At 58.7% G+C, this 14,251-nt stretch overlaps 1 protein-coding gene across 2 annotated transcripts in view; it reads left to right on the top strand.

Moving 5' to 3' along the window:
• The window catches only part of MYH9 (myosin heavy chain 9), a 93,374-nt gene that overhangs the window by 45,771 nt on the left and 33,352 nt on the right, over positions 1 to 14,251 (top strand). For both annotated transcript variants that reach the window (XM_067697928.1, XM_067697927.1), the window contains exons 4-10: positions 5,858 to 5,885; positions 6,658 to 6,751; positions 10,819 to 10,911; positions 11,404 to 11,467; positions 12,028 to 12,126; positions 12,537 to 12,680; positions 13,420 to 13,515. In XM_067697928.1, coding sequence (XP_067554029.1) covers positions 5,858 to 5,885; positions 6,658 to 6,751; positions 10,819 to 10,911; positions 11,404 to 11,467; positions 12,028 to 12,126; positions 12,537 to 12,680; positions 13,420 to 13,515 — 618 coding nt within the window. The remainder of the gene's footprint in view (positions 1 to 5,857; positions 5,886 to 6,657; positions 6,752 to 10,818; positions 10,912 to 11,403; positions 11,468 to 12,027; positions 12,127 to 12,536; positions 12,681 to 13,419; positions 13,516 to 14,251) is intronic.

Raw genomic sequence — 14,251 nt, 5'->3', positions numbered from 1 at the left:
GGAATGGGGCATTCGCAGAGCCTGCTGTCCTCCTTGGAGAACTGTTTGTGCTCCGACTTGGAGCCAGGTTTGTCCTGAGCTTTGCCTGGCGGTGTCCATCTCATTTCCTGCTCGTGTCCCTTTGTTCTTCCTTCCTGTCCTCCCCCGAGAGCCCAGCCCTCTGCAGAGCTGTGACCTGTGGCTTAGTGCTCTCTGTACCAGACTCAGCCAGGGCCTCCTCCTGCCTGTCTTTTCTTTTCCCCGGGGGATTGTTTCAGAGCAGGGCAGAACTGGCCTCAGGGGTTGTCAGGTCCCCCCGGTGTCCTCGTGGCCTTTGCAGTGGGCCGTCTACACTCACACGTGGCTTTGGAATCTCCGTCCATCCTGGAAGGCTCATCCTCGGCAGCAACCCCACATGAAGTTTTTGCTTCCGGCCCTGCCCGCAGGAAGGTGGATAAACAACGAGCAGTGGTTTGGGCAGGTTTGCCTGTGCGCTGGGAGCCCACCTGTGTGAGCCGCCGGGTGCATTTTGGCCAAGAGAGGGCTTGTCGGGGGCCTCGCTTGCCCCCAAACAGAATGAAAGAGCAGTCCCTCGGGCTTCTTCCTAATTGTCAGGGGTGCTGGTTGGGGAGGGCTGCCCGATCTCTGTCTCCTGTACCTGGGTTTCAAACCCCGACCCTACCCATGGGAGCATGTGGGTGGAGGCAGTGGTTGGGGCCAGCTGGCTTCTGGCCTGGACGCTGCTGACTGAGCGTCTGCTTGGTCCGGGCCCACCCTTGTACCTGGCAAGAACGTTGCTGGTGCCCACGCCGTGTGCTTGGGAGCTGCTGGCGGGCTTTCCTCCTCGCTGGCTGACCGCGGTGCAGGCAGGCAGGCAGGCTGCCAGGGCTCCGCGACACGAGGCCGCTGAGGCGTGGCACCAACCCGCAGCCTCTGCTAGCAGGAAGCATTATTTTGCACCTGCTTTTCCTCACCTCTCTGTTTGCTTCCCAAGCGCTTGTAACCCAAGCTCGTGAGTTGGGCTGGCTTTGGAGAAAGTAGCAGACAGCTTGCGAGGCCGGTGTGACACATCGTGAGTGGGGATGGCCCGTTCCGCGCAGCACTGAGGCGGGGCGGCCGGTGTGACACATCGTGAGTGGGGGTGGCCCGTTCCGCGCAGCACTGAGGCGGGGCGGCCGGTGGCACAGAGGGCCCTGCCCTGTGGGAGCAAAGTGGGGAACTAGGCAGGCATCTGGAGGCCTGGGTTCTTAGCCCAGCTTACGTGACTTTGACCAAGTCATTGGGTTTCTCGGGACTTGGTGTCCTGACCTCTAGATGCAGGTGATTGGACTGCGTGCTCTCTAGAGCCTTCCCAGCCTCCAGGGTCTGAGCTCAAACCCACAGTTCTCTCCACGTTTTACACCTGGCGAAGTGCTTTGCATTTTGGCCCATTGGGACCAAAATGCTGCCCCGGAGTTTGCCCCAGCAGCCCGGGGCTCCCATCCCAGGTGACACGGAGCAGGGGTCCCACAGGGGTCTGCTGTGCAGTTTTCGCAAGACAACCCCCTTGGTGGTGGACAGTCTGAGGCCCGCTGGCCATGGGTCGCGCCGTCTCTCACCCCACGCAGGTGTGTTGTCCAACCTGTAGCTGCCCTTGCATTCGTTTTTGCTTGGCCCGTATGCACGGCTGTCAGTTCTCGAGAAACCCGGCTGACCTGAAGACAGGTCCCGCGGGCAGGACCCTCTTCCAGGTGCCCCCAGAGAGCAGCCCCGCGGCAGCTCGGCAGGCGTTATCTCAGTGAGCGCTCTAGTGAGTCAGCCCCGGGCAGCCGCTGTCGGTGAACCGGGCCCGTTCCCTTCCTCCTGTACTTCCTGTCGGGGCTGATGTCACATCGCGGCTGAGCAAGCCTCGTGGCCTTTTATGGACAAGAATCGGCAGCTCCTCTCACAGAGGAAGTGAGCCAGAAGGCCCCTCGCATAAGCCCGTACCTGGGCCAAAATACCTGCGGTCAGGGCTCCCCTCCGCCCACCTGCGCCGGGGCCTTCTGAGCCGGCTGGAAACACCTGTCTGTTTGGACATCAGAATCGGCTCCAAAAGGCCTCAGGGCTTTTGGGGTTTAAAATAAAATCAGGGGAGGGAATGACCTCATCACCGAATATGTAACTTAAAAGCTTTCTCGCTGTCGTCATTCCGAGGAGGCTGCGCAGTGGGGGAGCTGGGAGGTGCAAAGGGCTGGGGGTCATTAAGGACAGTTTCCAAGCGCCTGCACTGTGCCTCGCGCTTCAGGCACCCACATCATTCGGTCCTTGGAGCGGCCCTGCCCTCTGATTCCCCAGAGGCCAAGGGGCTAGGCATCCCGAGGGGCCGTGCAGAGCGAGGATCGTGCCCCGGGCTCTAGGGCGCGCAGCCACTGGCTTTCTTCTCTCCGCCGCTGCTCCAGACACATGGACTGGTGGTTGTAAAGTGTGCTCTCAGGAACCCCATCTCCACTGCCCAAGCAACTCTGATTTTTATCTCCTGCTCTTCATATTAGGGACTCAGGCAGATTTTTATCCTGAGGAAAGGCTGCTGCTGCTTTTAAAAGAGTTGAAAAGCCCTGAAGAGATTCGTATTCTGTCTCTACCCCGTCCCCATCAAGTCAGTACTAGGGCAGGAGGGGTTCAGGGGCCTACGTCAGGCTAACGTCTTCATTCTGCGGGGAGCCTGTTTCCCAGAACAGGGCTGTCTTTGGTGGGCGCACTCCCCTGGTTCTGGGCTGTCGGGTTCCTGTCTGTCTGTCTGTCTCCTCTGTTGTGGAGGAAGGAAGGGTGTTTTCAAATAAGCCTTCGGTCCACGTAGACCCAAATAAGGACTTGAGCGAACAATGGAGAGGTCTGGACTCTCGAGGTCCGTGTCCTGAGAGCTGAGCATGTGGGGAGTGAGCATTAAGGAGGGTCCCAGCCGGAATGCACCGGGGCTCTGGCAGAGTGAACTGAGCCAGGCGGAGAGCCGGCTGGCTGCTGAGAATTCCCTCCACCCCCTACCCAGAAGAGATGCTTCTGAGCTCAGGAACCGAGCAGAAGCGTGGTGAGACAGGCTTGGGCAGACCAGGGACAGCGCCTGCCTCACCTACCTCCTAAGAGATTACAGACCCAAACCCACTGTAAAAACTGCGAAGAGCGACGCTGGGGGCCACAGTGTCATTCGTGGTGGGCAGGTGGATTCGGGGGCAGAGTTGAGGAAATCAGAAAGGCCTCCCATCACTTTTCCTCTGTGAAAGCATTTGCCCAAATGAATGTTCTGGCAAAGCAAATTAAGGCTTCTTTAAAGTGTAACATGCAAGGATTGGAGGGTTTCCTTTCACGCTGTGTTGACAGTGGTCACTTGGCTTCAGGAATTGGAGGTGGAAGGTCAGAGGGGAGGGAGAGCTGGAGATGGTGGGGCGGGTGGAGGTTACATGAGGAGTTTGGGTCTGAAATTGGGATTTGAAGCGTGTGCAGGCCTGTGTGTATGTGCGTGTCTGTGTGTGTGCATCTCTGTATGCCGTGCACCTGTGTGTGCACCCACAGGCGTGTGTGTGTACATGTGCCTGTGTGCACACACACGTGTCTGTACACGCTCCTAAGCATGCCTGTGTCCGTGTACATGCACTGTGTGCACGCGTGTCCACGTCCCTGCGTGTGCGCAAGTGGGTCTGTGTGTGTGCGCCCACATGTGTGTGTTTGGGGGCTCTGCTTCCTGTTGTTCAGCAGTTCAGCATCCGACTCCTTCTCACACAATCAGAGGAATTCCAGCCATCCCAGGGACCAGGCCTGGGCAGCCCTGGGAAAACAGTTCTTTCTGGGAGGGATGGGAACGTTTCCTTTTATGGTAGTGGCACCCGCCCGGCCCGTACAGGTACATTCTTGCCACTCTCCCAGCGGGGACGGAACACGCCCGCTGCTGGGCCTCTGCCTGCCGCTGGGCCTCTGCCGACATGCAGTGGGGGAGGTGCAGCCCCGTCGTAGCTGTTTTGGTTCCAGACTCATCAAGGTGGGGTGGGTGCTGGAAGCTGCCACGGCTTACCCAGACTTTGGCACCGCTCCCGCCGTGCCTCCCCCCACCCCCACCCCCCGCCTTCCCTGCTGCCTTATCGGGACCCTGCCAGGTCTATGAGACTCTGCCCTGCTGTGCAGCCTCGCAGGACCTGGTCCTGTGGGAAAGTCGAGAGGGTGCAGCAAGGTCACCCTCTGGGTCTGCTCTGAGCCCTTGCCCGGTACGGGGCAGGGTGTGGGCTGTGTCTGTGTGAGTGGCTGGGTTCCCTCCGCACACCCCCACCCCCCACACTGTTGATATTTCCAGGGGCTGGAGGGAGGGCGGGGGCAGCTGCAGCTTGTGTTGGATGAGCGGTTTCTTTTTACTTCTCCCTGGCCGGACTTCCTCTCTCCCTCCCGAGACAGGAGAAGAGGTGGTCATAAATGCCCACCCGTGCAGGCTGCTGGGATCAGTGCGCTGGAGGCTTCCCTCACGGAGAGGCTGGTGGCCTCGCTGCACAGTGTCTCTACTGGTGCCGAACAGCTAAGTCCGTCTCCCGAGGCCATACACACAGGCAGCCCTGAGTCACCCTCCCGACGCCCTGCAGGTTCCTGGCTGGGCAGTTGAGCCGGTGTGGGTGTCCTTCCAGATCACCGACATCGGTGTCTATCCAGCACTGACACCACTGACAGCTACCAGAACCCTTGCTAGTTCTCAACTAGTTCTCCCGCTGCCCTGACCAAGCCGTCGCCACCCGTCACAGCGACTTCATGATGGGGAAGTGGACAGACAGCAGCCGCCTGTGGGGTTCACTCTGTCTACAGGGCTCCGGGCTGGGTCCTTTGCATGTTCTTTCTGTTTTTCAAACTAATCCTGCCAGAGAGTTAGTAGCATGTTTACTTTATGGATAAGGAAACCGAGACTCGGGAATTACTGACCTCGCTGCAGCCCAGTGTTGGTCAGTAGCCTGGTCCTGGATTCAGGCTGATTTGACCTCCAGGAGGTGGGGGTCTCCCAGGCGATGGGATAAAATGAGTTTATATTTTCAGCTGTTGCTTAAAATTGGACTCTCGGTCCTGAGCCAGGTCAGCCCTAATATCTTAAAGCGTTTCTGCAAAACTTCTCTTTCAAAGCCGGGCATCACCGTTCCTCCTGCCTTCCAGGGGAGCGCCTTGTTTATATCCATACTTGCTGACCGGTTCACAGAGCTGGGAGAGTTGCTGAAAGTTCCTGACCCCCGGGCCTGGAGACCACAGGGCTCACAGCAACTGGTCAGAAGCTGATTCTGATGAGCCGCTGTTCTTTCCGAGCTGCCTCCAAACTCCCATTCCTGAGAGTTTTCCCCGTGCCAGACCCCACACTGGTGCTTTCACGTGTGTGACTTCCACGCATACCATCATCCCCCAGGGCTCCAGGAAGGCCGTGCCGAGACAGCATCTTAGCCCAGGCCTGTCCCACGGCAAAGCCAGCCTTGACCTCACCGCTCAGCCCACGTCTCACCTGTGCCTCTTACCCAGATGGGGACAGTGTTTAAAACACCTGCCACGGCCCTCGTTTCTAACAGCGTCAACCTCCAGTTAGAAACACGCGGGGCAGGAAAGTGGACTTCCAGGGAGCTCTCCAGAGGTTGGCTTTCTCGGAGGGGGAGCAACAGAACTCTTTCAGTGTCAGGGGGCCAGGTGGGCGGCCAGGGCGGGCAGTTTGAGCTCCCGGAGGAGGGAGCAGCTGCCCCATGTCGCTGCCACCCAGGAATGTCCCTCCTCCCTGTGACGGTGGCACGGAGGGCCAGCGTTCCAGGCTTCACGCTCCTGGGAAGTGGGCAGGGCGATGGGCGGCTCTTCAGAAGCCGGAGCGGGAGGCTTTTCATGTCTGCTGGAGGTTAACCTGATGTCTCTTTTGTTTCAGACCGAGAGGACCAGTCCATTTTGTGCACGTAAGTGTTTCTGTCTGGGTGGCAGGTCCTGCGTCACCCTGATCTGCTCTCACTCTTGAAGGCCCCTACCAAAACCTAGGTCGATGAGGTCCATGCCCAGTTCAAGCCCCTGCCGCTTGCCCAAGGGCCAGGCTTCACGTTGCTCCTTAGTAGTCCTGCAGCGTGGATGGGCTTGATTTCACGGCCAGAGATTTAATCTCCTTCCTCAGAGGAGGCGGTGGGGATGAGGGTGGCAGTGCGGAGAGGAAAAGCAAGCATCTTCTCAACAAGGCAGGGTTGGGAGCTGCTTGGGCCCCCAGGACACATTCACTCTGGTGCCGAACCGCGGCTTTCTTTATCTGGGCTTCTCACCTCCGTCCTCTGAACCTAACGAGGAGCTGATAAATAAACCCGTAGCCAAGGAGGTTAACGGCACGAAACATTCCTTCGAGTGAAGTTTCGAGGGGACATGTATACATGCCTTTGACCCCTGAGTCGACAGCCGCCTAAAACTGACTCCTAAGACATTTGGAAGCAAAGGCTGCTAAGTGACCAGGGCAGGCAGCGGACAGAAGTTTACTCTGGTCAGGGCTGCGGAGGGCCATGGGAAACGGCCCGAGTGAGGATTTCAGAGCTACCCATTTGCTTGCCCGTCCCCTTTCCTGCTCCTGGCTGTTGGGTCCCTCACTGGCACCCCACAGAATGGGAGACGGTAGAGCTCGTAGTGGGAAAGGGGCAGACGCCGAGGGTTTGGCCACCTCTCCCCTGAGAACTTCCCTGGCTGTCCCGGCAGGGGCGAGTCTGGAGCTGGCAAGACGGAGAACACCAAGAAAGTCATTCAGTACCTGGCTCACGTGGCATCTTCCCACAAGAGCAAGAAGGACCAGGTGAGTGCAGGCCTTCCTCCCCGAGGAAGAGAACTCAAGGATTCGTGGTTTGGCTCAAAATGAGAGTATTTGCGGGGCTGAAGCAGAGGCCAGGCCTGCTTTCACTGAGGCTGGGAGTGGGTCTGGTGGTAGCCCGCCCGTTTCTCCCTTGACCTGCTAACTTTGAGTCGCCATGGAAACCGGAGACGGCCCGAGGTTCGCAGCTAATGGGGGCTGCGTGGCCCCCACCTCTGAGGTCGGAAGAGAGGTTCCGAAACTTGGCTCTCAAGTTGATGGAGATGTGCAGGATCTCGGGCAGGCCTGCACTGGAACCCCTGCTTCTGTTGCCTGCTGTTGAAGTGCCTGTGGGTGGACAGCCCCCAGCGAAGAGAGAACGGGCAGCTGGAAAGACATCTCACTTCCCTTTTTTTCCCCTCTCCCTCTTGGTGGATTGTGGTCGAACCCAGCAGTGTCCTCGCTAGGTGAGCTGCACGTTTACTGCACGTTCTACACCAGGAATGCGTGTTCTGTCCATCGTGTGCCCTTGAATTACGATTTTTTTTCCTAAGCAGCTTTTCACCCCACACCATTGTCACTCTCCGCGTCTAGACCTCTTCTTGTAGGCTCGGCTCACTGACTGTCTTGGGAGGAGGGGCTGGGTTGTGACACACGGTGACCTCGCGTGCACTCTGAAATGACAGCTCCTGCAGAATGGGGACAGGCCTCACCACCTAGCTGTTCTCAGATGCTCCAGTCAGGCCCAGAGTTCCCACGGGCACACGGCATGGAAGGCCCCGTGCAGAACCCTGACCGAGGCACAGCGGAGTGGTCATCTGCCCTCCTGGACCCTCACACGCTCAGTGTTCTGGACCAGATGGAGATGGGTGGCTCCCGCCTGCCACCACAGTGCCAGCCCGAAGCAGTGCTGGGAAGGCCGCGCACAAGGCTTCCCCAGAGTGAGGTGTGGTCAGTCGGAAGCATGCCCGTGTGGTGCTCTCTTTCTCTCAAGCACACACTCTTAAACTTCCCCGTGAAATCTAAGTGCCAGTGGTGTCCCCTCAAGCCATCAGGGGGAACTGTGCCGTCTGGGTGCCCCCCGCTTCCTGGGGCGCCGTGCGCAGCCTGTATAAGTAAGTAGTGGTGTGTGTCTCTTTGCATGTGGATCTGGGGTGTGTCCTGCAGAATGTCCTAGAGCACAGTCTTCTGGAATCGAACCAAAAGTAACTTTTCATGTGTCCAACTTCGCAAGGCATTCTGAATCTTTCTCCAAGAGTTATATTTAGAAACGAATCAAGTTTTCTTTTGCTCCCTCTCTCTACCCACCTCCCTCCCCCATTTTCCATTCTTTTTAGGGGACCTATTTTTAAAACAGGGCTGTGAGGTTAGGAGTTCTCTAGCTGTGGTTTTCCATCTCTGGATTTGCAGTAAAATCCATTTCCCAACTATTCATTGAATGCCTAGTATGTGCCTGGATTTCTGGAGGGTGGCCTTGGAGTCCCTGCCCTGCGGGATGGGAGGCGGTACCACAGTTAGAGAGCAGGGCTCCACGCGCCTTCCGTCATGGGCTGCTCCAGCTGCAGGGGGGAAGGCAGGCCCCCAGCACTCAGGACGGCAGGTGAGGGCTGTGACATGCAGGGGCACACTTGTCACGTCCCCTTTCTCAGGTCACTTTTTGTGGCGGGCACCCTGTCTCCGGCTCCAAGTTCAACTCGAGCGATCGAATAGGCTGCCCCTGGCTTCCCGTGACTGATCAGGTCCTCAGTTGTGAAGGCCATTGACCAGTGTGGTTGATTTCCTTGCCTGAAGCTGTGAAGGGATTGCCCACACACAGCTGGGCCACGAGGCACTCTTGAACTTGGTCTGCGCCCTTGTGTTCTGGGCCTGTCGCAGCATACTCTGGGGGCGTGCGCTCCCCTCCGTGACCCAGGTGCTCATCCCAAGACTGCCCGTCGGGACACCCCACACCTTACCTTGTGGGGGACCGGGCTTTGGCCAGACGGCAGGTTGGCAAAGCAGAGCTTGGTGAAGGGACTCTCCAGGTGGGCTTCCAGAGGCTGAACAGTGGCCTTTCACGCTCTTCCTCTTCCTCGCTCTGTTTTCTGTGTGCTAGTTAGAGCCCCGGGCAGAAACTCCACCCAGTGAAGCCCTTCAGGAACCGGGTGGGTAATTCCAAACCTCGTGAGCACGCACTGCCTACCTTGTAATTTCACAGTATGTGGATTTCATTGAAAAATAAAGGTCTCTTCTGTTCTCAATGAAGAGAAACCCATAGGTTAGCTGCCACCATTGTCAGCAGAGAGCTCGGCTTGGGAATCCGAGGTGGTCGCTCCTGGGTTGGCCTGGTGGTCCCACGTTCCACGGTAGCAGCCCGTGTCCCCGACAGAGGCCTTAGCTTTGCGTCCAGGCTGGCGGCAGGCTCCGGTAGGGGCCAAGCTCCCATCTGACTGCGGGAACGGGAGTGGCTCGGCCAGCCTGGCAGCCTGGCCTGTGCTTTGAGAGGATGTTGTAGCGGGTGGGTGAGCAGAGCGCATCCAAATCTGGCTCCATGGGCTGCCTTGGCCGCCTTCCCAGGCCCGCCTGAGCCCGGGGGATGGAGGCCCAGTGTCCTATGACCGCTGGTGCCAAGCACTCCCGTAGAGCCCGCCTGTGGCTCCACTGACCCTCCTCCACTTAATCTGTGCGGTCCGAAAACAAGACTCCCCAGCCCTGGGAGGAGCCCTGACCGGGGCTGGCTGTGGGAAGAGGAGCGTCTGCCGGGGCCCCTTCTGGTCTCTGGTGGGCTCGGCCCGACCCCAGAGCATCCTGGGTGCTCTGCCGACAGGTCTCGTCTGCGGCAGGTGTGCCTGGGAGGCTGTAGTTCACGGCTCTCCCGGGAGCCCCGGCTACTACCCGTTCTGCCCTTCGTCACAAATTACAGGCAGCCTTTATTTCCGGAAAGTCCTGGCTTGACTCCAGCCCCGCTGATAAATATAAAACCCCACCTGGCCCTTGCGTGGTGTCCTCTCTCCCTAGAGGGTGCCCGGCTATGCAGGTGAACAAGAGCCGTATTTTCCTCAGGCAGTGTTAGTTATTACCTGGCCTGCTGGCAGGATGAAAGGCCTGCCCACCTGACAGGGTAGAGCCCCCAGGTGGGGCCGGGGATGCAGGGGAGACAGGGCAGTGACTGACAGGTGTGAGGTAGAAACCTTGAATTCGATGACCTACTTTGCTGGTTGATGGCTGGATGACCTTGGGCAAATCATTCCCCCTCCCTCAACCTCTGTCTTCTCTTCTCTGAAATGGGGCTATTCTGTCTTTCCTACCCTAAGTATCGTGAGAATCCAGGGTTAAGAAGGCATAAATAAGGGGGCATGTTGTCAACCACCAGGTGTCATGAGACCCCAAGTCGGGTTTACTGGTGTTCTCGACAAGTGATTCAGAGCGCAACGTGGGCCTTGTTGATCCCATGCTCAGATGCCTGAGCTGCTGGGAGCAGGTTTCGGGGCGGGGGGAGTGGAGGACAGGGGACCGGCAAGGGGAATGCAGAGTTTATTAGGACACGGACGAGACGAGCTGGTGTCTTCTGTGGATCTGGTTCCCTCTCTCCTTGTCCTGTGGGAAAAAAAAATTTTTTTGCGGTCTGTGAGGTGGGGCTTAGAGGCAAGGAGGACAGAGGGAGGCCAGCCTACCTGGGAAGGAAACTGTCCAGGGGAAGGAATGGCGCCTTCGTGTCTCTTTTTGGCTCACATGCTACTTCGCGACGCATCCTCCAGGGTTGATCCAGGCCACTGGGCCAGGTCCCCAGAGCTAGCTGGGTGAGCCGCCTGCTTTCCTTTTCGATCCCTGGGAAGTAAGTTCGATCCCTGGGAAGTAAGCCCAGGGAAGTAAGTTCAAACCAAGCAGGGTTTCCAGATGCCTGGCGGGAAGGTCACTCTGGAGTGACACGGGGACTGCCAAGACCGGTGTGGCCAGAGCCCATCCGGAAGCCCCAGTCCCTGGCAGGTCGGATGTGTGGACACAGCTCTGCCACCTCCCCTCCACCTGGTGGGGCAGGTCTGCCAGCCCACGCCGCTGCCTGGCCCTCACTGCCCCTCTGGGTTCCTTTCCAGGGCGAGCTGGAGCGACAGCTGCTGCAGGCCAACCCCATCCTGGAGGCCTTCGGGAACGCCAAGACCGTCAAGAACGACAACTCCTCTCGATTTGTGAGTGCTGGCGCTCACGGGCGCCTTCCCCACCGGCTGCTCGCGCCCCAGACGCGGACGAGGGTCGGACTTGGCGCTTCCCGGCCTGTCGCGTGCAGTAGGCTGGATCATGCACCTGTATAAGGAGCCTGCTCGGCTCAGGTGGTAAAGCCAGCGAGGCGGTGGGGAGTCCCTGCCGGTGCCCTGCTTGTCCTGCTGTAACCGGCAGCCAGTTAGAACGCAGGGCCAGACCAGGCAGGAGGAACACCTCCAGATGACTTCTTCCTTCCTCCCCTCTTCCCCTCTGTGGCGGAACTCGGGCACCGCTGGAGCTGGGTCCGGCTCAGGCTTAGCCGTGTGGCCCTTCTGAGTCCCGAGCACCCATGCCTTTGGGGTGCGGGGCCCCTGGCCGGGGACACAGGCTCAGTCTCTTGGCTTTCTGCCTCCAGGCTGTACCACTGGAGGTGGGACTGGAGGATGGGGCCTCTGATCTCTTCATCCATCTTTCCTTAGGGCAAGTTCATTCGCATCAACTTTGATGTCAATGGCTACATTGTGGGAGCCAACATTGAGACTTGTATCCTTGTGGTTAATTGTAACAAGTGTTCTGGGTCTGGGGGGGAGAGATGTGACCTTGATGGAGAAGAAGCTGCTTCCTGATTCCAGCAGTTTCCCCTCTCCGGGCCTGTTATGACACCTTGTCTGTGCCGCCCGGAAGAGGACCGGGATTAAGCTCACTGAGAACTCAGCTCAGAGCTCAGGTTTCTCTTTACGGGCGGGAAAAAGTTCAGCTTAGAATGGGATGGAACCACGGAAGATCATCCAGTGTGGGTCCCAGAGAGTGGAACTGGGTGGACGCTACTTTATCTCTCCCTGGTGTTAGAGCCTGTGCTGGTGAGAGTGTTCTGAGCTCTGTTCTCTTGTGAGAAGGGGGCCCTTTAAACAGATAAGGCTCCCAAGTGTGAGGGCTGCTGCCGCACAGGCTACACCCGTGGAGGGTAGGGCCAAGGTAGTTGGCCTTTGTCTTGTTTTGCCACTTTCTGCTGGTGAAGTTCCGTGGCTTTGGACAGGGCTGGGGGCATGTGGAGGGCTGGCTGCCCCCTCTCCAGCGAGCACGATTCCTTAATGTTTGCAAAGACCTCCTGGAGAAATCTCGTGCCATCCGCCAAGCCAAGGAAGAGCGGACCTTCCACATCTTCTACTACCTGCTGTCTGGGGCTGGGGAGCATCTCAAGAGTGAGTGGTGGGCCCACAGCCTGACACGGGGGCTCCCCCTGCTGTCGGGCCACACACTGCAGTTAGGAAATGAAATCTCGACCTTTGGGTGGGCCAGAGGGGCGTGACTTCCGTCCCTGGGCCGGCTGACTGCTTGGCCTCTGTTTCCGACCACGCCAGAGGAAAGCCTGGCAGGTCCCTGTGCAGCTGCGGACCTCGGGGCCCCAGTGCTCTCAGGCGGGGGGGGGGGCTCTACGTGCGTGCCCCTCTCACACGCTGGGGAGAGTCGGCCTTTCCAGCCACTCCGCGGTTTCTGGGGTATTTCAGGGCGCTCCCCGGTCTCCCACACCTTTGAGGTCACGGTGTTGACTGGAGCCTCTGGTTCCAGCACCTCCTGACCTTCACGAAACCTTGCCCTCTGCCCCCCACAGCTGATCTCCTGCTGGAGCCGTACAGCAAATACCGCTTCCTGTCCAACGGGCACGTCACCATCCCCGGGCAGCAGGACAAGGACATGTTCCAGGAGACCATGGAGGCCATGCGGATTATGGGCATCCCAGAGGAGGAGCAGATGGGTGAGGGCCGCTCCTCCTGGGGCAGCCTGGGGAGCACTTCCTGCTGGCGCCGGCCCTTAGGGAGTCTGTAACGGCCGGGAGGAGGGCCCTGAGTGTGTGGTAGACGGTCCCTCAGATTGGAGGCTCAGGATTATTTCTTCCCGGTCGTATTGCCTGGGGACATAGGGGAACAGAGGACAGGCTACTAAGTGCCCAGGGTCTGGGTCCACCACTCGTGCTCTTGCCATTTGCTAAAAGTGGGCTAGTCCTGCTTTGTCCAGGGCGAGCGTGGAAGGGGCTTGGCTGGGGTCTCCGCGCTGGCGGAGCTCAGAGTGAACACAGTGTGCGGCTTGCCTGTGTCTTCTCGTTTCTCTAGAGGGAGGGTGAGGAGGGCCTGAAGGCTTTATTTTAGGAAGATTGGGAGACTTCCATTCTCTAGCGTTAGGGTCAGTCACCTTAGCTCCACAGATAGCATGTGAATGGATGGGCGTGGCTGTGTCCCAATAAAACTTTAAAAAAATAGACCACGTGCCCCTGGGTAGAGGCGCATCCTTGGTCCGGACTTGGAGATGTTGGGAATGTTAACAGAGCTTGTATCTAAGCTGAGGTCAGCCAGAGGCCCTGGAGACATGCTTTAGGCCGAGGCCTGGCGCCCCCCACGTGGCTCGTCTTGCCTGAGGGCCTCTGGGGGGAGACACCCCACTCAGGGGCTTATTCCACCCCCCGCCTGGTTCTGACCTGCCTTCGATTGCACCTGAAGGCTTGCTGCGGGTCATCTCGGGGGTCCTCCAGCTCGGCAACATCGTCTTCAAGAAGGAGCGTAACACCGACCAGGCATCCATGCCCGACAACACAGGTGACCGCATGGGCCCCTCACCTGAGGTAGAGGGGCAGGTGCCTGGGCTTGCACTGGCTTAGGAGAAAGAGTCTTGGAGAAATTGCACACACTCCTGTCTTTTCTGTTGCGTGTGTGTTTGTGGCTGCCCATCACTCTGTACTTTTTGTGAAACACACATGAACACGACCCTGCTGCTGCTTCACAGAGTAAGCATCAGAATGAGTTCGAAAAGCCATGATCCTATGGCCCAGCATTTCCCCTCATTTGTTCTGAGACCAGACCGGTTGTCTCTGTAAAACAGTCATTTCTGCTGTCACTTGCCTTGCACGTGAACTCGCGAGGACGTGAAGCAGTGTCGTCACCCCAGCTCCTCGGTCACTGCTCGTCCCTTGGGTCGTTGCAGGAGACTCGCTTACGTTAGCCTTCACATGCGCTTCTTAGGGGCTCTTGAAAAAATTTAACCCACGCGCGTGTGGATTGCCCTGTTCCGTCCCCTGTGTCTGGGGCAGCGCTGCCTCAAGGCAGTCCTGTTTGTGGGTAGGACCCTCATTCACACTCAGGACATGGCCAGGGGTGTGCGGAGGTACGGACGCCAGGCCCCCGGTTAGGACCCGTGCCGCCGGCCTGTCTGAGGGGAGAGCTGGCTGTTCCGTGTGCCGTGGGGGAAGGGCCGGGGCCCGGGCTGGTTGTCCGGTAACGATCGCCCAGTAACCACAACTTTCCCAGGGTGAGCAGAGGGACCCATTCTCTTGGG

This window comes from Pseudorca crassidens, chromosome 11, assembly GCF_039906515.1.
Source record: "Pseudorca crassidens isolate mPseCra1 chromosome 11, mPseCra1.hap1, whole genome shotgun sequence".
In the NCBI taxonomy this organism is placed as follows: domain Eukaryota; kingdom Metazoa; phylum Chordata; class Mammalia; order Artiodactyla; family Delphinidae; genus Pseudorca; species Pseudorca crassidens.
Note: the sequence above shows the minus strand (reverse complement) of the source record. Positions and strands in the feature narration are given on the sequence as shown.